General features: G+C 35.4%; 1 protein-coding gene across 5 annotated transcripts in view; it reads left to right on the top strand.

Annotated features, from left to right (window-relative positions):
- Window positions 1-24953, top strand: part of PTPRM (protein tyrosine phosphatase, receptor type, M) — a 558641-nt gene that overhangs the window by 256064 nt on the left and 277624 nt on the right. For all 5 annotated transcript variants that reach the window (XM_012725901.1, XM_012725900.1, XM_012725902.1 and 2 more), the window contains 3 exons: window positions 2581-2690; window positions 11771-11972; window positions 14721-14823. In XM_012725901.1, coding sequence (XP_012581355.1) covers window positions 2581-2690; window positions 11771-11972; window positions 14721-14823 — 415 coding nt within the window. The remainder of the gene's footprint in view (window positions 1-2580; window positions 2691-11770; window positions 11973-14720; window positions 14824-24953) is intronic.

The following is a 24953-nucleotide window of genomic DNA, read 5'->3' as shown; positions in this document are numbered from 1 at the left end:
GAAAGAAAAATAAAAATACCAGATGGTTTCACTAATAACAGGAGTGTACGGGACCTGGGGGGAGGGGATAAAAAGCAATTGTAATAAAGAAAAAAACAAAAAACAATGAATAACTATATACCAGAGACATTTTATGGGGATGGAGTGGGGAATGGGATCAAAATTGGGATGGGAAAGGTACACGAGATTATAATGATGTACACAGGTGATTTGGAACTCAGGGGGGGGGGGTTACAACTGTGATGGAAAAGGGCACAAAATGAAGAATGATGTAAAAATACTTTTTAAAAAAAACACTGCTATAATTTGGGAAAATAGGTTCACACCTCCTCAAATGTCTGTCACCACACCTGCCACCAAAGCATTCATTGTCCTTTAACCTGGACCATTGACCTCCCCTTTTGTTCCCACCTCCGTCCTTTCCCTGTTTTGTAGTGTCAATTAAGCAGTCATATTTCTAGGGTTTGTTTTGGTGATTTGTTTGGCTTACTTTTGTTTTGTATCTCTATATTCCATATATCAGTGAAACACTCTGGTGTTTATTTCTCTATAATCCACATATAGATTCCACACTTGTGTTTTTTGTGTTTTCCCTGCTCACTTGTTATACTTACTATACTCTCCTTCAGCTCCACCCATGTTGTCTCAAATAGCAAGAGTTGATTTTTTTTTTCTTTTTTAAATACCTGAGTAGTATCCCATCACTATCTTTTAACTCACTCATTTGTCCTTTGACACTTAAGGTTTTACCATAATGTGGCTATTATAAATGGTGCTCTAGTGAATATCAGAATGTACATATTCCTTAAAATAGTGTAGTAGAATTGCTCAGTCATATAGTAGATGTTTTTATTATTTTGAGAAATCTCCATTCATACTTTTTCCATAGGTACTGGTCTAGTCTACATTTCCACCATCTGTGCACTCTATACCCTCACCAATATCTTTTAACTGGATATGTTGTTGTTATTGTGCCAATTCTTTGCAGATCTTCGATATCAGTTCCTTGTCAGATGTATAGTATGCAACTATTGTCTTCTGTTTAGTAGAATATCTTGTTTTAATGATTTTTTTTGTTAGCTGTACAGAAGCTTTTTAATTTAATGAAATCACATTTATTCATATTCTCTTGATTTTCTTGCTGTTAGAGACAAATAGACAAAGATATCAGTGAAACCAGTTTCATAGAGTATTTTGCCAATGTTTTCTCCTATGTAGTTTATGGTTTCTTGCCTTACATCTAAGTCTCTAATCGATTTTGAATTAATTTTTGTGAATGGTGTGAGATAGTGGTCTAGTTTCATCCCTTTGTTTACAGGTGTCCAATTTTCCAAACACCATTGTTGAAAACACTTTCTTTTCCCCAGTTTTTACTGTTGGTTTCTTTGTTGTAAATTAATTGTGTTTATGAATGTTTTCATTTCTGGGTTTTCAGTTCTGCTCTGTTGGTCTCTATGTGTACTTTTACTCCAATATCTCAGTTTTGGTTACTAAAGAACTTACTGCTTACTGCACAATTGTAGTATACTTTGAAGACTGAGTGTGAGATACCTCCATTCCTGTTCTTTTTTGTAAGGATTAATTTGGCAACAAGGTGGTCTTTTGTGATCCCATGTAAATTTCAGTAATGTTTGCTCTATTTCTATGAAAAATTCCATTGAAATTTTGGGTTCCTACTGCAATGGGACTGCTCCCAGGTCCTGTCCCTGGATTCAACTTGGGGTACACATCTTTCTAGATCATCAGTTTTATATGTATTTTAATTGACACATTAAATGTAAATAAAATAATTTATAAATTATTTTCTCTTGAAATCAATCTAACATTTCTATGTATTTATTTTTTTATTTTAAAATTTTGATTTTAACTTATTATTTTTGCTGAGATAACACATTGCTTTATAATACTGTATAGGTTGATTATATAGGTTCATGCCTCTTCAGGTCATAAATTCTTCTTTGAACATGCTTTTGTCACTCAATGCTATGGTTGTAAAATTTGTCTATGAGGATGTCATTTGTTTTTAGTCCTTTTTGTATTTTACTGTGTAAATACAGAATAATTTATTAAATAATTTAGTTTGTCTAATATTCATTATTTTTATTAAAAAATGCTGTGTTGAATCCTAGTATAAGTCTCTCAGTATATACTTGCAGTAATCTTAGTAGGGATGTTGTTGAAGGTTGGATTAATGGATTGCATTATACATCTCTTTATAACTTTATTAAATACCAACAAATTATTTTCCAAAATGGCTAAACCAGTTTACACCCTTATAAGCATTTTGTGGAAATCATGCTCTATGTCCTTTTATTTATTTTTGAAGAATGAAAAGGCTAATTTAAAAGATCATTACTTGGCTTTCTCTAATTGATTCAGACTTTAAGAAAAAGATGTGAAATTCTTTTTTTCCAGTAAGGGTAGTATAGCTAAAATGGTTTTAAATTACAGAATTTTAAAAAAGAACTGTTTGGACTAATAAAATTGTGTGCCTTAAAAGCCTATCAAGTCTAGAAAAATCCTTTTTTTTTCTTTTTTTGGTTTGTACTCAAACATTTCTCAACTTTTTTCTCTTTCTAGTGCCAGGTGCTGTTCCTACTGAATCTATTCAAGGAAGTACTTTTGAAGAGAAGATATTCCTTCAATGGCGCGAACCAATTCAAACATATGGTGTCATCACTTTATATGAGGTGCATATACATTTGATAGTAGTTTAATTTATATTATGCCCTATATGGTGGTAACTAGGCCACCTAACATTTAAAATTCCTAGTGGTGTTATACCTTCAAAGAAGTTTAATGTCTTCAGTAGTTATAACGTTTATTGTATAGAAGCAGAGAAACTAAAACTGAGTTTTTGAATTCTGCATAATATCAGGATATATATGATAATTTGGGGTTTCTAGATTACTTGTAAGACACAACATAGTATTTCAAAAATAATCTTTATTAAAAACAATTTTTTTTGTAGTGTACACTGACCATGAGGCAACCATAGAATCTGATGTTGCTAGATTTAAAATATTTGACTACAGAGTAATAGAAAAATGCTGATTATTCAATTAGCAAAGTCAATAGACATTGTCTCAGGAGTAACAATAGAATAATGCCTTTTGGCTTCTTAGTATTAGCAAAACAGCCCTTAAGCTTCTGTGACATAGTTTTGTCTATCAAAGCATATCAAATGGTTGACTGATAGATAGCAGAGAAGAATTTGATGAATTGTTCAAGGAAAAAAATAATAGTTATAAAAGGGGTGACAGTCATCATTACATCTGTATGAGCATCATTTCTATGCCTATTGTCATAGAAACAAGCAGGTGCTTTTTTTTATGCTAACATTGATTTGAATGCAAATTTAACAAAATTATATGTTGTTAGGTTTCTGAAAATCACGGCAGTTCCTCTTATAGAACCTCTGCTTGAATACCTTTCAGAACTACTGACAAAGGCCTGAGCAGATTAGCTGTCAGATAGTAATCACTGGCAAACCGCGTTTCTGACCTAACTAGCCTCACTTGTATGCTTCTTAATGCCTTTTGAAAATTAGTACTGAAAGGCAAAAAATAAATAAATAAATAAATAAATAAACAAATAAAACTAATTGAAAGCTAAACAAAATAATAGAAAAGTTGATTTTTATGTAAAGTTATGGGTGCTGTTTATGAGCTGCTTCATTGTAAGAGAATCTACTGGTATGAAAATTCATACTTCAGCTTTGTGGAACTAAGTTCTGTAATTAAATCACAGAAGTTCTTACATTTTGCTGTCAGTCAGTGGCTAGGATTTTTTAGTTAATTTTGGTACCATGACAACTTTTAGGTCACAATTTTGGCAATTCTTACCTAATGACAGACTATTCTACTAGAAAACAAGGTCTTGAAATCAGTGTAAAGATCGAAGAATTGTCTACTAATCCAAATGCCACAGATGACATCTAGACAGACAGAAATAACAGCCATTTTATTTTTTTTCTGATCCCACTGAACTTACACCTTCATGTAATAAGTGACTTAACATGAAGACAATAAGAATAATAACTCAAAAGAAAAGCCCATTAATCTCTGACTTCAGCAGCCAGGACCTCCCCAGTTGAGTACAGATCTCAATGCTACTACGGTAGGAGGGTACATGAATTTGTCATAGATCAGGGTTTTTAAAAGTACAAATAGGAAGGTAGAGTAGTTTGATTCATTTTTCTAGATCTCAGACTGAAAATGTCAAGTGTGTGAATGAGGCATAAGTGATTACATACAAGTTTTCTGAAAGCCAAATCTTTCTCTTTTCTCCCAATTTCTGAAAGAAGGAAGGAGGGTTCTGGGCCCCTCCAGTAGCCCTTACAAGGGGTCACAGGTGTAGCTCCTCTTTGGGTAAGATGTGACTGTGAATGATGTGGCTCTCACCTTTGCCATCATCTGAGAGATATAACTTCCTCCTCCTTTATGGAGCCACAGACTGCCATTAAGCCAGACCCAATTTTCTTGCTAGGAGCTGCCCTTTCCTCACACACAGAGCACCCTAAAAAGTGAAAAGATGCCCAAAAGTATGCAAGGGAGGTTATGTACAGTACATTCTTTCAAAGAAACACGTGATGATAGTCAAAAACTAAAAGATGAAGTAAGTTATCAGTTGAACAAAAGTTTAGGAAAAATACAGGTTTTCTCTAGAAGAGGAAGCACACTGGGGTACTTCATAGTGAGAATTGAAAACTGAATGATGTAGATATAAATTAATATGTTATGGGCTCAACTTATTTGGATTTCCCACTTTACTATTTATGAAAGATATGCCAAGCTATTCAGATTGGGCAGTGATGTCAATGTCATTTTTCTACGTTATGCCAATTTACAGCATCACTGATTCTTTGCTGTTCTTTTCTGTTCTCCCAATTCCACCTCTGCCTCCTCAAATTACCCTTTGCTTTCTATTCTCCCCACCTTTGTTCTGGTTGTAGCTCTTGACACACTGTACTTTCCAATCACCCATTTGATTTGATCAGTCATCTTCCTAAAAGTTGGTAATTACAATATACTAAGTAAGTTGTATAATTTTATTTTATCAAATTATAACTGTAATATTGCTGTCTAAAATAATTTAAGTACAAAAGTATTCACAATAAAATATCCTTGCTCCCTAATTTCATTTACAGAGGTAACTACTACTAACAGCTATGTATATGCCCTTCCAAAGTTTTACAAGGCATCAATGCAGTGTTCATTGATGAATAAAAATAGGTAATATTTAATAAATGTTAGCAAAACCAATAGTTTATTGTATGAATAACATTCCATGAAAGACTACCATCTCACATCATACAGAAATGAATACCAGACTTACGATATAAACACAATATTTAAAATATCAGGAAGAAAATAAGGAAAACATTTTGCAATATATATTTCTAAGCTTGACATAAAACTAAGTCATTTTTAAAAAACAGACATTTGGTTACATAAGAATTTAAACTTCTGTGACCCTTCCTGATTGTGCAGCGGCTTAAAGGGTGGCACTGCATGCTGGCTGTAGCCACTTCAGTCCAAGTTCAGTCCCCAGCCCCAGATATGATCCACATGGCTCTACGACCTCTCCTGACCCACCTGCTGCTCCCCTCAGCAGTGTGCTTCGTCAGTCTACCTGTTCTGCTCCCCATTCTGTCTCTGGTGAATTCTCTCACCACCCCTGCACCTCTCACCTGTACCCCAGTTCTGTATGCATAAATAAATAAATCTGAAAAAAAAAAGAATTTAAACTTCTGAATGATGAGATAGATACAACAAAATGTAAATACATACAGAATACTTGGAGAAATTATTTTAAGCATGTATAACAGACAGATAAAGCACTTCACTTGAAAATAAAATAAACAATAACAGGGGAAAACACAATGAAAAACATTTAAATGGTATAAGCATGTGAAAAAATACCCATCTCAACCTTACTAATGGTTAAGAAATGCTAAACTTGTTTTCAATGGTTAAAACAAGTGCTACAGAAAGGTTATATACTACCAACTGTTAAGCAGTTTGGGGAAAGGTGTGCATACCTAACTTCTGATGAAAATGCACACTTTATAGGCAATCTGGAGTATTTTTCAAAATTTCAACATTTCATATCAAGCCTATTTCCGGAAATTTTCAGTCACTAATACTTCCAAATGTCAGGAATAAACATCCATCTTTTTTTATTGTACCTCACTAACTTCATATAGCTCTTCACTGTTGCATGAGTAAACAGCTCTGCTTATCATGAGAGTAACGCACTCACAAGCCTTTTTATAAAAAAAAAAAAAAAAAAACTTAGTGTGTATATGGTGTTGAAAGAAGATGAAAGTGTAAAAGGTTCTGCCCCTTCTCTACTTGAACAGTCCCATGTGTGGCTGACTAGAGAGAATGAATGAAGCAAGTACCAAATCCAAGTTAGTTTGATGTGTGAAGACTATATAAAGTGCAGGGCTACTTAGGCACATGGTAGAGTAAAATAGTCCAGATTTATCAACTGATTGCAAGAACACTGGTGAGTCAGGAGTTGAAGACACCCTACACTCTCAAGTCTGGATAACTGAATTCATTAGTTACTATTGACTAAAATAGTTAATAGCATGGAGAAGTGTTAAGAGTTGTGTTAATAAGTTTGGTTTTAATAGGTAAGGCCTCCTATGATCTAATCCTGATTTATATTTATTACTATTCCCTTCCTTATTTTTTTCCAAAGAATTTAATGAACTATTATATGGAATATACTTTTCTCACAGGACCTTTTGAATTTCACATCTTCATTTTCCTTATTCCCCTTTTTCTCCTCATGCTCTCCCACTCCCATGTACTTTTACCTATCTTACAGAATTTTGTTGAAATATTATAGTTTTCCCCAAAATTATCCTGGACTCTTTCCTCCCCTAAAATCAGACTTAATTATTCATTAACTTTAATTGCTTTGACCTTCATTAAAAGACTATCTTTATTGCTGACTGCAATCACAGTCAAATCAAACTCCCTAAAAGATGTCAACTCCCCTCTGTTCAAAAATTGTATGTTATTCCATTTGGTTCTCTGTGAATCTTCCAGTGTAGGATATGAATGTCTAAGTAAAGGAGGGAAAGGTTGTTCAATTATGTACAAATTATATAAAAATTATGTACAATCCATTACAAGCAGTAGTTAATGCCATCTCACCTATCTAACCTCCACCTATGTTGATTATGGGCCAGTTTGCTTTGGACTTGGGGAACACATAAAATGACTTAGATCCAACACTAGAACATTAGTATCTACAGAGAATTCATGAAAATTGCCCTGACCTTGCCAACTGATGTGGTACCAATGTGATGGGATATCCTCAGACTGTCCTTCTGGAAGAGATCCAGCTAACTTCCACAGCATGGTGCTCAATAGATCACTATTAAATGAACAAACAAAACAAAACAAAACAAAATAATGACAAAAGGACATGTTACATTTGGGTTTGAACATAATGTGCATTTTGGTGAACTTTTTTTGAAAAACTTTTCTCATATGAGCTGGTTTTTATTGACTATCAACTCTGGCAAGAAATAGAATTTTAAAATTAAGTTGCCCCTATATCTAAGAAACTTTATTAAAATTCCCAATATTAAAATGTTCAAGTTTCTGGATGGCTTTGTCAGTCATTCATGAGCTTTTGAACATTTCGCGTCCACACATACAAAACATACTTTTTAGTTAGAGACTTGCTAGAGGAGAGGGAGAAGATTCCTAATTTTTAGAAGTGTATGAATTAGTGGGTCTGTACATTTTTATGGGTGGGAAGAGAAGATCTTTTAGCTTTTTGCTTTACAGGTGTGGTCAGTGGAGCATGCCTCCTACTTGTCTTTATCTGAGCATTTGTATGAGCACATTCATACACCTGCTCTCCCCAGGAGTTTTTTTTTAGAAAACAGATACTTAATGTTAAATATTTACTGATCATAATGAGATCGGAAAGAAGAGTAAGATAGCGGGATCAGAAAGAAGAGTAAGACATCAGTCACTCCCAGAAATAAGACATAATAATATAAAAAGTTTCAATTCCTCTGGCATATTTAAATAACGATTTAAACAACATGGGCTTTTATGGCATTCCATGATTTATTTCCAAATGAATTTATTACCGTCACAGCAGTAGACTTTCAGCTAATCCAATAACTGCTGGATCAGATTTGGAAGGCCAGATTTTAGAGGGCTTTACAGAGACATAACATGGTAAATCTGTCTTGAGATGGATGTGCACATTTTTGTTCCAGTCTCACCTAACTGTCAGCAGCATTTTAAAAACACTTTCTTCTTAAGACACTTATTTGTCTTTTAATTTTTAATTTTATTGACTATCAACTCTGGCAAGAAATAGAATTTTAAAATTAAGTTGCCCCTATATCTAAGAAACTTTATTAAAATTCCCAATATTAAAATGTTCAAGTTTCTGGATGGCTTTGTCAGTCATTCAAAATAATCATTTTCTGATTATTTTGTTGGTTTTCCTCCTCTGTTCTTTATTAATTATTAGTGACCCCTTAAAGCTTTCCCTGTTTACCTTACCTATTCCTACACAACAGTATTTCAATCTGATCTTCCCCAAGACTTTATTATTGAGCTGATCTTTCAAACTCCAGTTCTGTCATACACAGCATGTCCATGTGAATAGCCATCTAAAACATGATAAGTGTACAGTCCAATCCATCTGTACATTTCTTCTCATTCATTCATTCACACTTCAGAAAGCAGTGCCATCTTTTGCTCAGCTACCCCTCAGGGGACCTCTTCCTTGATTCCTTTTTTTCTCCCATAATCAGCCTATCACTGATTTCTGCCCACGTTGTCTATGAAATACATGATCCTTTCTGTTACTTATTCTCTTCACTGCCCCAGTCTTAGTCCAAGCCACTATATCTTCTCACCTGTGTTACACATTTATGTCATGTTCTCTGAGGGAGTTCTTAGTGGTCTCTCTACTGTCTTTACAGTCCCCTTCAATCATGCCAATCCTAGCATGCCAAAGATACCTTGTTTTTTAAGATTTATTTATTTATGTATACAGAACTGGGATACAGGCTAGAAGTACAGGGGCAGTGAGAGGATTCACCAGGGTCAGAGTGGGGAGCAGAACGGGCTGAATGTCGAAGTACACTGCTGAGGGGAGCAGTGGGAGGGTCAGGAGAGGTCTTCCATATCATGTGGATCACCTCCTGGGCAAGGATCAAGCACATGCTGTAGTAGCTTTAGTGTCTGAGTGGTGTGCTTTAACCTGCTGCACCACAAAGGAGGGCCCTAAAGATATCTTTTTATGAAGAAAATCAAATAATGAAATTAAATATAAAATGTTCACATAAAAATGTTCAAAGGCTTCCTTTTGTATGTGCCTTAAGGTGAAGCCACTACACCGTATGTTCCCTGCCCACTTCTCTGTCCCCAAGGACTGCACTCATTGCACCACTGGGCTGCACCACAGCCTTGGTTCTGTCAGTTCACAGTGCCCCTGCTTTACCACTTCAGAAGGGCAGTTTTGCCTCAAACTCTTGACATGGCTGCTTCCTTTCAATGTTCGAATCTTGTCAAGCTAAATGACCTCTCCTCAATGTACACTGCCCAGCTATTCTAAGTGATCATAGATATAGCTGCTGTCTGCATATCATTCTTTAGTTTGGCACCTTCCTTGTTTCTTCTATTGAACTTAAGGTTTCTAATTCATTAATTTACTTGTTATCTGTCTCCCAGCTCCACCCTCCCCAGTCAGATTCTTGGCTCTCTGAGGACAGGGCCTGTGTGTGCCTGCTGATTTCAGGGCTTGTAGCGTCAATCCATAGATTGTTCAATCCATAGGTATTTGAATGGAAGGAACGAATTTGAGTGGTTGTAAAAAAAATGGAACAGAAGTTACCCTTTTATGTTCCAGGCAGATGAACACTTGTGAGCAAAGGCAATATCAGAAAAGGCCAGTAAGTGTTTATAAGACAAACATATGTATCCCCCGACCAGGACAGAGGTAACATAATGTTAGAGGTAATATAACATCCAAGTATTCAGAACCAAGGCTGTGGTGCAGCCCAGTATTCAGGCTGACAGTAGAAGGTAAGACAGAGCTGAAACCAGAAGCTAGAGAGTGTGAACATTGTCCAGTATTTATGCCCCATTGAAGTTTTTAGTAAAGTAATAAGTGATCAAGATTAGCCTAGCCCTAGTGGGCAATGCTAGTCCTTATTTTCATTGTGCCCTATTGTAACTGTGGGACCATTGCCCCCTACGCCACTGGAAGGTATCACTTCTGAATCACCATGAGCCCCCATTCAGAATACAGTGAGGGCCGCCTAAGAGGCATGTAGTGAATATGCTTTGAGTGATTGAGGCCGCAGCCTCATTGGACCATCGTCTTTGGATTACCCTTTCCTCTGGAGATATCAGAGGACAATCGACTATAAGCACACTGCTGTGATACTGCCCAAGTCCCAGTCCTAGCAGGCAGCTGGGTGGTAGACATGGTGGGACCGTTTGACTTGACCTGGAGTCACCTCCTGGGGGAAGTCTGCCAGAGGATGAGCAAGAGACATGCTGCTATGCACTTCAATGATTAATATATACAGCAGACGTTTTCTTGCCAAAGCTTAGTTGATTCAATCTAAATATTCTTTCAGAGAGGTCTTCTTAATTATAATGACATGGTATAAATATAAGAAGAAAGAATGTCAATTATCACTCTGTATAATAACAGTGTTAGTGTTCATGCACATAAATTATAAGTAAGTTTACCTATTTAAAAGCAAGAAAAGAGCTTAGTTTTGCAATTTAAAACTTTTGGATATGCCATGTTTTAAAATTATGTCATTACAACCAGTAGAAGTTAGTAATCACCCTAAAATGCATGTTCTTGAGTAGCTGATGAACTACTTATAGTGAAACTCTTTGAAAAATCATTTAAAAAGGCAGAATTTAAAGGCACCTATGTTCGATTTAATCTCACACCTTACAGACTCACCAAAATACTCTGAACGCCTGTCAGGTGACTAACCATGCATGTCAATTTAAATTTAAATTTCAGTCAATTAAAGTTAAATAAAATGTTCAGTTGTACAAGCTCAGATGCCACACTTCAAGTGCTCCTTAACCACAAGGCCAGTGGCTACTGTACAGTACTGTGCAGGGTAAAATGGTTCCAGTTTGATGGAAAGCTTCATCAACTGGCACTATTCAAAATGAAAAGCAAATATAATCCACCAGGAATACCACATTAAGATTTACTTATCAAAAGTAAATGTGTCTGGGATTTATTTTTGGAGCCTCATCTTTGCCCACATTCATGAAAGCACTTAAAAATGCCCTTGTTCCCAGAAGACGATAATCCTATTTGGTGCTAAATCAAACTGTGGCCACCAGATGGGAGATGAGGCTTTACCCAAATCATCTGCTGATCTGTTTGAGTTCAGTTGTATGTTTTGTTATTTTGTTTTAAGCCAACTGTAATGTAGCTTTCCAAAATGACATTAAAAAAAAAAAAAAAAACACTGCTGAGGTATTAACTTAAACCTAAACTCATCCTGTGTGTTCTAAGACACTTGCTTTTAAGTTCCTCTGCCAGTAGAAGTAATAATTCATAACAATTTAGATTGAGTTTCTGTGCCCCTTCACTGGATCCAGGATTTGAAGACTCTGAGTAAGAGAGCTTATAAAGTGCCTGACAGTGCATACATCAGAAGGGTTTATTGGATAAAGATGCAATCTTGGTCCATCTGCTCCAGATATTTTATCACTTGCTTATTCTCTTGCAGATTACCTACAAAGCAGTCAGTTCCTTTGATCCAGAAATAGATTTATCCAATCAAAGTGGAAGAGTTTCAAAACTGGGAAATGAAACCCATTTTCTGTTTTTTGGACTGTATCCGGGTACTACCTACTCCTTTACCATCCGAGCTAGCACAGCTAAAGGTTTTGGACCACCAGCAACCAATCAGTTCACCACCAAAATATCAGGTACTATACATTAATGCTTTTATTATGTCTTTTATCAGAAATGGTGTTTTCACTCTAATTCCTTTCCATTGTCAAGTATGCAACACTCACCCAAACTTGCATTAAATTCAGATAAATACTTTCCAGTGTCTGAAAATCAGACTCATGAAAACTAAGTGAGATGTTATAAATATTTATAATTTGGGAGCTTAAGATCCTTCTGTGTTAGGAAGTACCACTGTTTGAACAGTTTATATTGGAGGACTTGGATACCAGAAGAAGGTTCTGTTCTCTGTTAACCTACCCCCTTTAAATTTCCAAAGCAGCAGTTGGGAAAAAACTCTGTAATGAGCCACGAATGATTGAGGGCGCAGCAAAAAAGCAACTTGCAGAAGGCCCAATCTTCCTAAGGACCTTCACCATAAGTAATTTCACATCCTGAAGAAAGAGACAACACCAGAGGGTGGTACCAGGCATATAAGGCCTGCAGCTTTCTGCTTTTAGTGGCTCAATTACACCATCCAACAAAAGACATAATTTGAGAAATATTTCTGGGGGCATGTGCAACTGTGCAGAAAATGTCTTTGTGCTTCATACTAGAGGAAATGGAGATGCCATCTGGTATGGGATATGTAACAGCAATAAATACAATTCCGTGGACATTTTCTTTTCCCCTCCCCCCTTTGGGTATGAGTGGTGAAGTATTTTAGTTTTGTCTTTGACTCTTGGTTGGGGATAGACAAACAGGAGGCAGGAGAGGGAAGTAGCTCTTGTAATCTGAGTTAGGAAAATTACAGATAGCCTGATTTTGTAACTTTTGTCCATCATTCCTACTTTGGTAAATTTTTGTCTAGAATTGGAAGAAGGGAATACAACTAGAGCACTATAAGCACTCTACTAAGGTTTGAGAGGGAGGTTTGAAATTCATTTTTAAATAATTATGACTTAAAAGTTTTTATGGCACACGTTTTTATTTATGAGCATAATTTACATTGAAATTTAATACGCACTTGATGTTTTATATGAAGCACTAAATTATAAGAAATTAAGAGAGTCAGGAAAGAGGTAGAAGTCCCTAGAGGAGTTAGAAGAATGACGTGGATCAGGATCATGCAATGAGTAGAAAGAATACTGGTGTAGGAATCAGAAAATGTGGACCTGGTATCACAAATTCGACATGATATTGTCAAGTGAATTCACTCTGGGTGTCAACTAAGATGATAATTACCTGGTACATAAAATATCCTGGTGCATAAAATATCCTGGGGACTTGAAAAGAAAATATGTGCCTAGGTATAAACTTCTAAGGTATGAACTTCTACTTTTTGGGTCATATTCCCATATGGACATCACATTTCAAAGATTACTACCTTGAAAAGTGTATTCTTCTAGAAAAGGAATTCATTTTTGCCAGATAAAAATTCTGCTTGATAGGAATCTTATCAGTGTTAGCCCACCATGTTCTTACAGTTCTACCCAAAAGTAAAGACAGCTGACGATGGTGTAAGCCTGTATAGACTCATCAAGAATAAGTATTTGATTTTTATATTTTAAAAATACATAGTTTATGGGTCCCTATTTTCTACTTTCATAGACCTAAGATAGGGAACTGCTCTCTCTACAAAATGTAATTCTATTTTATGAATTAGAATTAATTTTAATAGAATTGGAGTTAATTTTTAATACTGAGAAAATCTAATAAATGGAACTGAGAAACAGCCCATGTCTTCTGCATAAATGCATTTTATATGTAAGAGATTTAAAAACCATTTTACAAGAAATAGCATTCTCATCAGGTACTTCTACCCAGGGGTTGTAAAAAGACCTTGTGCCCTCCCACATCGCAGCCTTCATAAAATGATTTCTCTTGTCTATGGTAGTGACAAATTACTGAAGAGCTCTGTTGTTATCTTCTTGTAATAAGACTTAACAATCTAGAGAACAAAGAATGCCAGGAAATAGCCTTGGAAATAGGATTCACATTGGGAGGAGAACTAACATTTGCAGAATTATATTTGCCTGGCTCTCCTTATCTATTATCTCTTTGAATTCCCATAAAAACCCTAGAGGTAATTTCTTCTATTTTGAAAGATGAGTAAACTGAAACTACAGAGAAAATTATCATGCCTAAACTCACATGCTGATTAAAACAAAGCATAGCAAAATGTCAACACCCAACCCTGTCTTACTTCAGTTCTTATAATTTTTCCACTATTCTTTCCCTGAGAGTTCACAAATGGTCACTTATTTCAACAAGCTTCCCTGGACCCCAAGGGTCCCTCAGTCCAGGGTGAATCTTTGGTGCATACATGAGAAACGTTGATTTAGACAAGGAACATTATTATTCGGCTTTATGATCTTAGAAATTACTTCTTAAATATGCATTGTAATATACATTTTTAAAGAAATATACAACAGAAAAGTACACTGATATGACAAGTACCGTACCATGAAATTTTATAAGCATACTACACTCATGTAATGAGCATGGAACTCAAGAAACCAATGATCACGAATACTTTCCACACCTCCTTCTTTCTGACCTCTCCTAACAAACTCAAAATTGAAGAAGTCAACAAGGAAGAGTTTTAACACTACCTCGGAGAGTTGTGTGGGGCAGACACATTAAACCTGTTCATGGGCAGCAGATAGCTACAGTATAAACGAAGTGCACTGTATTTGGAATGTTCTTTGTAAATGAAAGTAGAAAGAAAACAGCAAAGATAAGCCAGAAGTAACAAGTCTCCTGTCCTTTGCATTTTTCCCTAGCACCTTCTATGCCGACTTATGAATTTGAGACCCCTTTGAATCAAACTGACAACACAGTAACAGTCATGCTGAAACCTGCACACAGCAGAGGTGCACCTGTCAGGTATGGAGAGGAGGTATGGGCTGGCTCTAGAGAGACAAAATGAAAACAGAGTTGATTAATTTCTCAAATGTGTTTTCTAGGGATTTGCCAAAAAACCTCAGTCAGCATGTAAACCCCTATCTCTATTAGCTCTAATTAAAAGAAGTGACTGAAGAAAAAGAAAGTGCTTTCATGTGAGGAGATCAAGTGTTGCGTAGAATTTGATTCTGATGCAAGTGGGTTTTCTTTGAAGATAAGGCACAAAAGCCCCAGTCTGTTGAGATGTAGTTTTACTTTTAAAGGTAATTGTTTGCTGCAGTCAGGGTATCCAAGGGCAGATGATGATTGTACTCGGAGCTCTATTCTTTAAATGGACCTTTGTTTTTGTTTGCTTATCTGGGGTTTTAAGTCAGTTAACTTTAAAGAAATTGGTTAATTTCTCAATCAAACATGTGAAGTATATATATTTTTTAAAAGAAGCAGATGATTGGAAAGTGCATTTATTGGAACAGATTTAAGTTTATTACCAGCATGGAGGCCTATTTCTCATTTCCTATGATTTAGATAGCCACAAAATTACAAAGTGTAACTTTCACAGTGAATGAATAAAATAAATTTATTCTTCTTAGGAAGGAGCAAAGGAATGCCTGAATAATTTTTGAGTGTGAACTTGTCAGAGGCTCATTAATCTATATAAATGAAATCTCTACTTGTTTCAGAGGGATTTAAATATTTTCTACTATCAGAATAGATTCCCATCAAAATAACCTATTATCTTGAATAATGTACTCTAAGGAAACATTTACATTCACAATTAAGATTATATAGGCGTGTTTCCATTTTCCTTTTGTAGAATTATATTTTATTAATCTCTTGAAACTTGGATATATTTGTTCACAGTTTCACTAGCGTATCACAGGGCATTCGTTGGACTTCTTATTCTACTTAATAAGACATAAACAACTCTCAGTCCATAGAATCAAGAGTAAAAGCAGATTATTAATTGATAATAAAGTCAAATTAGGTGAAATCACAGACATTTTTATTTTGAAAACCTATACAATTGTATGGAACAATTTCTAGCTTACTCAGTTGACTTAATCAATCTAGTTACTTATAGAAGGGATTTAGCACTGCCATATTCAAATGCAGTTTGTGAGAAAATTATAAATGATATAAAGCTCTATTCTACATGTAAGCTTTTATTACTGCTACAAAAGGGATGTGTTGACACTACCCAGGCCCTGTAGGTTGATTTGTGTGTGATGCGGAGGGGTTGCTCTAATCAAACTGGCTGAGGCATGCATTTGTTAGATGGTTGTCCAAGACCCAAGGATACCTGAAGTCGTGAAGTAGGCTTTTTTCTTTCCAGAAAGCTGAATTATTATGAAGTAAAATTGACACTCTGCCCATGGCCTTGGAATGCTCATTTTCCTTTAATCAGTTTAACACTTGCCCAGTCCATTATTGCTGGGCTGGATTTGAGGCTTGCCTGCAGAAACATCACAATAAAATGGAAGGCAAATGCGCCCCAGTGCCTCCAAATGGGAAGAGGCTGAAACCCTAATCATTTCACCAGAACATCCAATTATGCCCTATTCTACTTTGTTCTTACAGAAGGTCCCTTTATACAGTTCCTATTCTTGTTGCATATTTATTTTGAACTCATGCAGTGAGATTTCTATCCATATTTGTTCAGATCTGCCTACATGTCCAAATAACATCTCTTGGAAATCTATGTTCTCCCCCTTCCTTTATCATTTTTTAAAAAAATGTTTATTTGTGCATACAGAACTGGGGTACAGGCCAGAAGCTCAGGGGCAGCAAGAGGCTTCACCAGAGACAGAGTGGGGAGCAGAACAGGCAGATCGATGAAGTACACTGCTGAGGGGAGCAGCGGGTGGGTCAGGAGAGGTCTGCTGCGCCATGTGGTCACCTCCAGGGCAAGCGGGAATCGAACTCATGAGGAAGTGACTTTAACTTCTTAGTGCTGTGCTTTAACCTGCTGCGCCACCAGGGAGGGCCCCTTCCTTTATCATTTTAAAGTGTCACTCACAGTGGAACTACTGTTCCTGTTATCTGTCACATGCCTTTTTAAAACACTGTTTTGTTGTTGATTATTTTTATCTATTTCCACTAATTTTGGAGGTGTTGGAGTCTTACTAACTAGTTCATTGCAGATAACCTCAGCTTTTTTCTGTCTACGGAAATATATACTAAAATGCTTTTCAGATTGTCCAAAATGCATGTCTTACATCATTTCATGACCCCAGCTTTCTCATGATAAGATTTCAGTTTGTGTGACACACCCTCTTTCACACTTGTGTTACTGGCCTGTTTTCCAAGTTCAGTACTGCTCTGCTTGATTAAGCATCATCTTGCTATAGGCTAAATATTCCTTTACTTTGTCAGGATGACGTTTCCTTTCTGCCCTTTTTACCTCCTTTTCTGTAGTGTTAACAGCTTGAAATTAATAAATTTGATAGTTATGTTCATCATCTAAATTCATAATGCTAGACTCAAGATCAGTCTAGCATGACACTATTCATAAGCATTATAGGGGAATCTACTACAACTATCGCCTTTACTAGAAGGATGCTTGTTTTAAGTGGGTAAATTTTCTTGACACAAATTTGACAGAGAAAATTACCTCAAGCTCACATGTCAAAAAGATTTTATTTATTTATTTATTTTGCAGAAAAGTAAATATCCTCCCAAGGGATTCATTATTATAACACAACATAATGAGGCTGATTATCTATTGAGTAGGTAGAAGACCAGTATATCTAAAAAGACTACTTTGGTTAAAAAAAATACATATTCAAATGCTCTCAAACTAAATGGAACATATTAAAAATTTCAGTGTCACTTAATGTGTGAAGAAATAAGAAGTCTGATTAGGGAATCATAAGGTCCTAAAATGTAAAGCCATAATGTAGATTAAAACATTTGAACACATCTGGAAATTTGCAAAATACACATGTAATCAAACTGCTATACAAGAAAGCTTTTCCCAAATGATAAGATAAATTCTAGAAGGAAAAGGGGAAATGGAAGTGAACATCTGTTTTCTTTCCTGGATCAGAATATTATGTGTTCAAAAATACTGTCACTGTGTGGTTTCCAAAACTCATTCTTTCAATTGATTTGATTTTTCTTTAATCTATATTCATTGGTGTTGAAAATTCAGTCATACTTCATTTATGCACTCCAGTAAGTAAGGTGCTTGTATATTGATTCTACTACAAACACTCAGCCTGGTTAATGCAAATTCCTGAAATTGCACAAACTCCCAATGTAAACGGATCTTGTTTTTTTATTGATCAGTACATCAACTGTCACATAAATATATTTAAATCCTGAAATGGCCAAGAACACAAATTCCATCACACCAACCCATAAAGCGAGTAACTAGGAGAGAATTTTAACATCTGTTCTTAGATTTTTTTTTTTTAAGACAGTGAAAATCTCAATTTTATTTTATTTAGAGACACCTTATTCACATCTCCTCTCCAATGTTCACTGGATACAGACACAATAGAATAGAGAAAACCCTTGTAATTTTCCAGTAAAAGAGCAGTTCTAAATAATGAGCTTTCCATGAATCATTGTGTTTTTTGCCCAATTAAAACTCTAATTTCAGTTATGATATAATACATATATATGCATCAATATATGTGTGTATATATGTGATATCTCCTGTTAACAATATTTTATGCTTCTAATGGCTATAGCTTGACCTATAATCAGTGTTTTAAGCCTTGAGTTAGGTATTTTCAAATTTTTTGTTCTTTTGACATTGTTGGGTTGATTTGTTCCAAAATTCTATGGAGTTATGTATCTTTTGAATTAAATTTCAGTGCTTAACTTGTTACTTAATTAAACATTCTTATATTTGTTTCAATTGACTGTTAAAAGATTACCAAATTAGGCCCTCCCTGGTGGTGCAGCAGGTTAAAGCACTGCACTGAGAAGCTAAAAAGCCACTTCCACATGAGTTCAATTCCCGCCTCCCCGGGAGGAGACCACATGGCGTGGCAGACCCCTCCTGGCCCACCCGCTGCTCCCCTCAGCAGTGTACTTCGTTGATCTACCTGTTCTGCTTCCCACTCTGTCTCTGGTGAAGCCTCTCACCGCCCCTGAGCCTCTGGCCTGTACCCCAGTTCTGTATGTACAAATAAATAAACTTTAAAAAAAAAAAAAAAAGATTACCAAATTATTTTTTGATTCATTTACTCAGAAGAAACTTTTGAGTGGGGAAAACATTTACAGTTGTCTGCCCATGGGATAGGAGACGGACAATAATCAATCACACCAACATCTGAAACATTAAAACTGATTTCTAATTTTAAATTATGAGAACCACTTTATTCTTCTAGTACCCCAATTAATTTGATGCTATGCTTTTATTGTCTTTGGTAACCTCTTATACTATGATTATCTTCACAATTGAATGCCTCCTTAACATTTATATTTTTTAAAAGCAAATTTGTGTATAATTTCTTTGCTAAAAAATCAGAGGAACATTATTCACTATTTTATTAATGTAAAAAAATAGGGCATATGGAATCAAAGAAAATATTTAACCTTACGTTTTAAAATATATGTCCTAGTAAGTAATTTAAGTATGATTGTAGATAAGGTAGGAAACATTACCGCCATCAGTAACAGACAAGCATAAATATTTTATTTATCCAAAATACTTATGATGAAATGCAAATGGCCCATTTCAAAAAAAGACCAGCAACAAATGTTGGCAAGAATGTGGAGAAAAAGCTACCCTTGTACACTGTCAGTGGAAAGGTAGTACAGCTTGTATGGAAAACAATAGGGACGTTTTACAAACTATTAAAAATAGGTCTACCATGTGATCTAGCATTTCTACTCCTAGCCATTTGCCAAAAGAATACCAAAACACTCATTCAGAGGAAGCTATATAATAGCCAAATTATAAAAACAACCTAAGTACCCATGGACCTATGACTAGATAAAGAAGATACACAGAATGGAATCCAGTGCAGCTCTTCAAAGATGAACTCTTGTCATTTGTGACAACATCGATTGAATGGAGGGGATAATGACAAGTGAAATAAATAAGGAGAAAAATAAATACCTGATGAGTATACTCACAGGTGGAATATAGAGTAAAAAAACAAAGGGTCATCCAAAACCAAATCAAAACAAACCCTAGAAATCTGGCTATAAAGTTGAGGTCATTATAAGATAAGGGGACCATGCTGGAAATTATGGGTTGTGGTGGGTATGGTGTGGTAACATACATCAGAAAATATATGATCCTATACCTCTGAATCTTATCAGTGTTAAAACAATGTCATCTCAAAAAATAAATAACTTTAAAAGCTTGTTAAGATGTTACAAAGTGAAAAAAATGAACTGATTTTATATTGATGCTATTGATGTGAGCACTTAAAGACTTTTCTTCCTTGCCAGTCAAACCTTAAACTGAATTTAACAATTTTTGTGAATCCTAAAGTGCAAGTTATTTCATATAACTTCAATTTCATACATAAATCAGTAATTTATTTATCATAATACGGGCAGACTTATAGTAAATTGATTTTACCTTGAATTCCTTATTGAGTTGAACTTTGCAAATGTATATATTGCCCAGTAAATTTATTCCTATCATTTTTTTCTTTATGTTGCTTTGCTTTACATAATTAACTACGAATATATGAATGGATAGTAAAGCCTCATTGTTAACTTCTAACATTTCCTGATTTTCTCAAACGACTCATCAAATATTCTTTTGTAACTAATTAGAAAACAGAATGGATTAAAGGATGCTTTTTTTTTTTCAATATTGAACTTCTTGTTCCTGGAAAAAATCCATTCTGTATTCTTAGAATGAAGCAAAGGACAAGGTTTTATTCCAATGAGGATAATAGGCAGTAAAGTAATTGCATTTACTTAAAGAAAATTTGTTATACTTTCTTAAAATGTTTACTTTAATCTTGGAGCTTTCTGAGAAATGAGATCCATTCACCTTGTGGGCCATCCACCTGCACTCTGACCCCTTGCTGGTTATCACACAGCAGTTTTTGTTAATGGGACTCAGCATGAGTGTGTCAGGGAATCTGTGAAGCCTGTCACCTAAGATGAGACAGAGAAACAAATCTTCTGGCAGTAAAAGCAAGGAAGGAGATCGTTATTACTAATGGCAAGAAGGAGAGAATCATACATTGTGTTTTATGAAATTCCTGTATAAGGAATTACAGGTGTTGGCTACAGCTGTTTATAATTTAGAAGTTTGATATGAACTGAGATAATTTAAAAAAATTAAAAGGCAGTAATTCATGTGATTGTTAACATTTCTATGGAGAAGGAAAGACATTTTTATTCTTTAATAAAACCTTCTTGGACATCCCATTTTCTTCTTCATGCAAGTAGCCTTTGACAAATCAGTATGTATGGTTCTGACTGAGTAATAGTTTTCAAAGCATTTCAAATTATATATCAGATATGTTAAGTGCTATATGGTTATTCTCTTTGTTCACTCTTGGAGGATATCAGTAAGTGGTTTGCATTAACTTCTTTTCATCTGATCAGCCATGGTCCTCTAATTTTTCCTTCTTATGTTTCATTTTACTCAAACCTGATACAATAAAAAATTCTAACTTTCTGATGTAATAAAAAATGCTAACTTTACATGAAAACCAACTCAGGATTTAACAGTTGTTTCTATTAATAAAATCATAAATAGAATCCCTATAAGTTTTGATATCTTGACTTCATTTTTATCTTTAAGTTTATCTGGCTACCTGTTTATTGATGCTTTTGCAAATTTCTAGGAACTGATATTATAAGTTGATAATGAACTTTCCTAAATCTGTACAACCCTTAAAAAAAGGCTGGGTATTACCCTGTTGACCCCCAAATTATTATATAATTAGAATTATTAGCTCTGCTGAATAAACAGCCATAAAGCAAAAAGAAACTGATACTCTATAACCACTCTAAAAGTAAAATTTATGGTATGACACCCAATGATGTCAGTAAGATGTATAACTTGCTTGGCTCAAGTAACTAATGTTCTCTTCACTCTTGAAAAATCTGATTTTCTGTCACTTTTTTAAAAGGAACATATTTGTGATTCAAATGTCATTTTATGTTCCTCCGATCATTATGATCATACTGCAACTTACTCCCCAGATTTCAGAAATTATTATTATTATTTTTTAAAGATTTATTTATTTGTGCATACAGAACTGGTACAGGCCAGAGATGCAGGGCGGTGAGAGGATTCACCAAAGACAGAGTGGGGAGCAGAACAGGCATATCGACGAAGTACACTGCTGAGGGGAGCAGCGGGCCGGTCAGGAGAGGTCTGCCATGCCATGTGGTCACCTCCGGGGCAGGCGGGGATCGAACTCATGCGGAAGTGGCTTTAGCTTCTCAGTGCAGTGCTTTAACCCGCTGCACCACCAGGGAGGGCCCCAGAAATTATTTTTTTAATCAGAATAGCTTTGTTCCAGAATTCGATCTTGGCTCAGAAGAAACAGCTAAATCATGTTTGCAATATTTGTTATCATTTATACTTTATTTATTTTCTTCCTAAAATGACAGTATTATTTTAGAAAAGAGAAAAAAAAATACAGTGTAAAACCTCATGATGCAAAGTTTACTGTAACATACAAAGATTCTGTAATACAAATGTAAATGTAGCTTCATTTTATAAGTTAAGGTATAATTTCTAGATATAAATAATGCTCTGATTTAAGTTAACTGGAAACTACTGGCTCTATCAATAATTAAGAATCAAGATCATCTGACTAAAATACAAATAGTATCAGGTGTCATACCACAGCCTTTTAGATAGGCAGAATCTCTCCTCCTTTGACATATGAAAGAAACTATTCTGATATTCAAATAATTACTCTGCTTTATGTACTACATAAACGGTAGACCTAACTTTTAGAAAGAGTCCCTTTATATAGGGAAAGAATGTACCCTTCGGAGTTAAACTTAGATTTCAAGTCCCAGCTCATGATGGATCTAAGATGGGAGCTAGTAGCAGCAGACTGACAATAGTAAGGGACAACTGCACTTGGAAGGTAACTGAAGACTTAGTGATTGGCATCTCCATAAGGAGCTGAGATAGGAGCTACATGAAGTGGTAGGGAAACTGGAAAGCAGCGCTTCAGGAATGTCCAGTATATCAACAGTGGGAGAAACACCCACTCCACACCCAGACTCCAAGGACTTTCCCTCACTCCTAACTCACTGCAACTGGGAGAGCTCCACCTACTGTCAAAAATCTCGGGCAATCTTCCTCATTATCAAGGAGTGTAGACTTTTTCTTTAGGCAGAGAATTGTCATTCATAGGATTTGGGTAAGGGGAAAACTTTTGTAAGGAACATCGGGGCAGTAGATGGCATGGGGTCTTTGCCTACTGAAAGCCAGTGTAAGTGCTTCTTTCACTCCAAAAGAATTGCCATCACTATACTCAGGACTCAGTATATTGAGTTGTGACTGATACTTGCCGGGGGCAGGGAAGACCCATGTTTTCCAACATTATTCCTCATCCCTGCTATGTCCAGATGAACCCATTTTGTTTCTGAAGAGATGTCTGAGATTAATACAACAGGTTACATGAAAGCCCATGAGTGTCACTCTCAGGTGGAACATACTTCTTATGTGACAGCTTCCTTAGAGGTGACAGGTAATAGTATTGAATATCTCAGCAGCCCTTTGTGAAGATGAGGATGGTAGAATCAAGTTGGTTCATTTTTCAATGATAATGGAGAAAGTTGCATGTGGTTTTTCCTCTCCCAGCCACCTATGTGGACCATCTGTAAATGTTAAAGTAGAATAATTTAAAAGTGTAAACCTAGAGAGGCAAAAGCTTGCAAATGCCTTCAGTTGAACCATGTATTGTCTTCGTTATGAATCTCAAAAATGCTATGCCATTTAGTCTCTGCTGAGTTTCCTAATCACAATTATTGATCCCAAAGAGTTTAAGGGATGAATTTCTAGAAGTATTCTGAGCTAAGATTAATAGCTGCTGGGATAGAGGACATTGGAAATTTTGACAGACTAATTGATTTGAATAGAAGCTTCACTTTAACTTTTTTAAAATATAAAAACCACCTATATACATGACGAAAGATTACAAGTTCTAAGAAGCTGATTAAGTCAGCTATGGGGCATGGAGTGAAATCTAACTCTGAATTGACTTAGTACCTCAGACTTGAAGAGCTGAGCAGCAGCCCAGAGGGAACTTAACACTTTCCTCACATTTTTGTGCTTCTTGACTCTCTTTTCTTTTTTAGGGGTGTAATGCAGATTGGGGCATAGTCATGTTGTTGTTTTCTGTCATTCTCTTCCCCAGACCATGTTACCAACCAACACTAATAAATATATACAAAGTAATCATTTATAATGAAAGTACAAGAAAATGCTGATATGCCGTCTATTTCATCAAAAATTTTCTCATTAAGGACATATTATAGAATGCTTGTTACTGTATTTAGTTTTTTTTTTAATTAGTACTGAATTATTTAACCTATGGAAGATTAGAAAGGTTAGAAAGAGATTCTAATATTTTTCAGATCAGTGTATCCCATATTTGCAATGAGTCTTTTTTGCACAGTGGGAAGAAATAGGAACACTTTACATTAATAGTATCTCACTAAGCTACTTGCTCTTTAAAATATTCAACAATGTTATAGGAAAGTTTGAGGTTGACATTTGGCTATTCTTCATCCATTTTTCTTTATCATTTACCAGATATCCACTGAGCTCTTTTATATTCAAGTCTCTGGTAGCTCAGTGATCCAAGATAAAAAAAAAAAAGTTCAGGGCATTCTAATCATGTTCAACAGATGGTTGAAATTTCAACAAAGAATCAGGATCTGATATTTAAGTTGAAACCCAAAGGAGAACTAGGAAATGACCAGTTGGAATCTGGAAGGCAGGTTAGTACCATCAAAGACAAGAGCCAACCTATAGAAAAGCCAAGGATAAGCAAAAAAGCTGTATACAGTGGTCATTCTGATGAATACACTTAAAAAAACACATCCTAAGTGAGGTTTGATCAGCATGCAAGATTTTTAATTAGATTTATATACTTAGCTGAAAGTGAGCATTTCCCAGGCTAATCATTATGTAAAATGTATGTAAATGTAGA

Source organism: Condylura cristata, unplaced genomic scaffold, assembly GCF_000260355.1.
Source record: "Condylura cristata isolate star-nosed mole 26May11 unplaced genomic scaffold, ConCri1.0 scaffold00016, whole genome shotgun sequence".
Lineage (NCBI taxonomy): Eukaryota > Metazoa > Chordata > Mammalia > Eulipotyphla > Talpidae > Condylura > Condylura cristata.
This window is presented reverse-complemented; position numbering and strand designations above follow the sequence as displayed.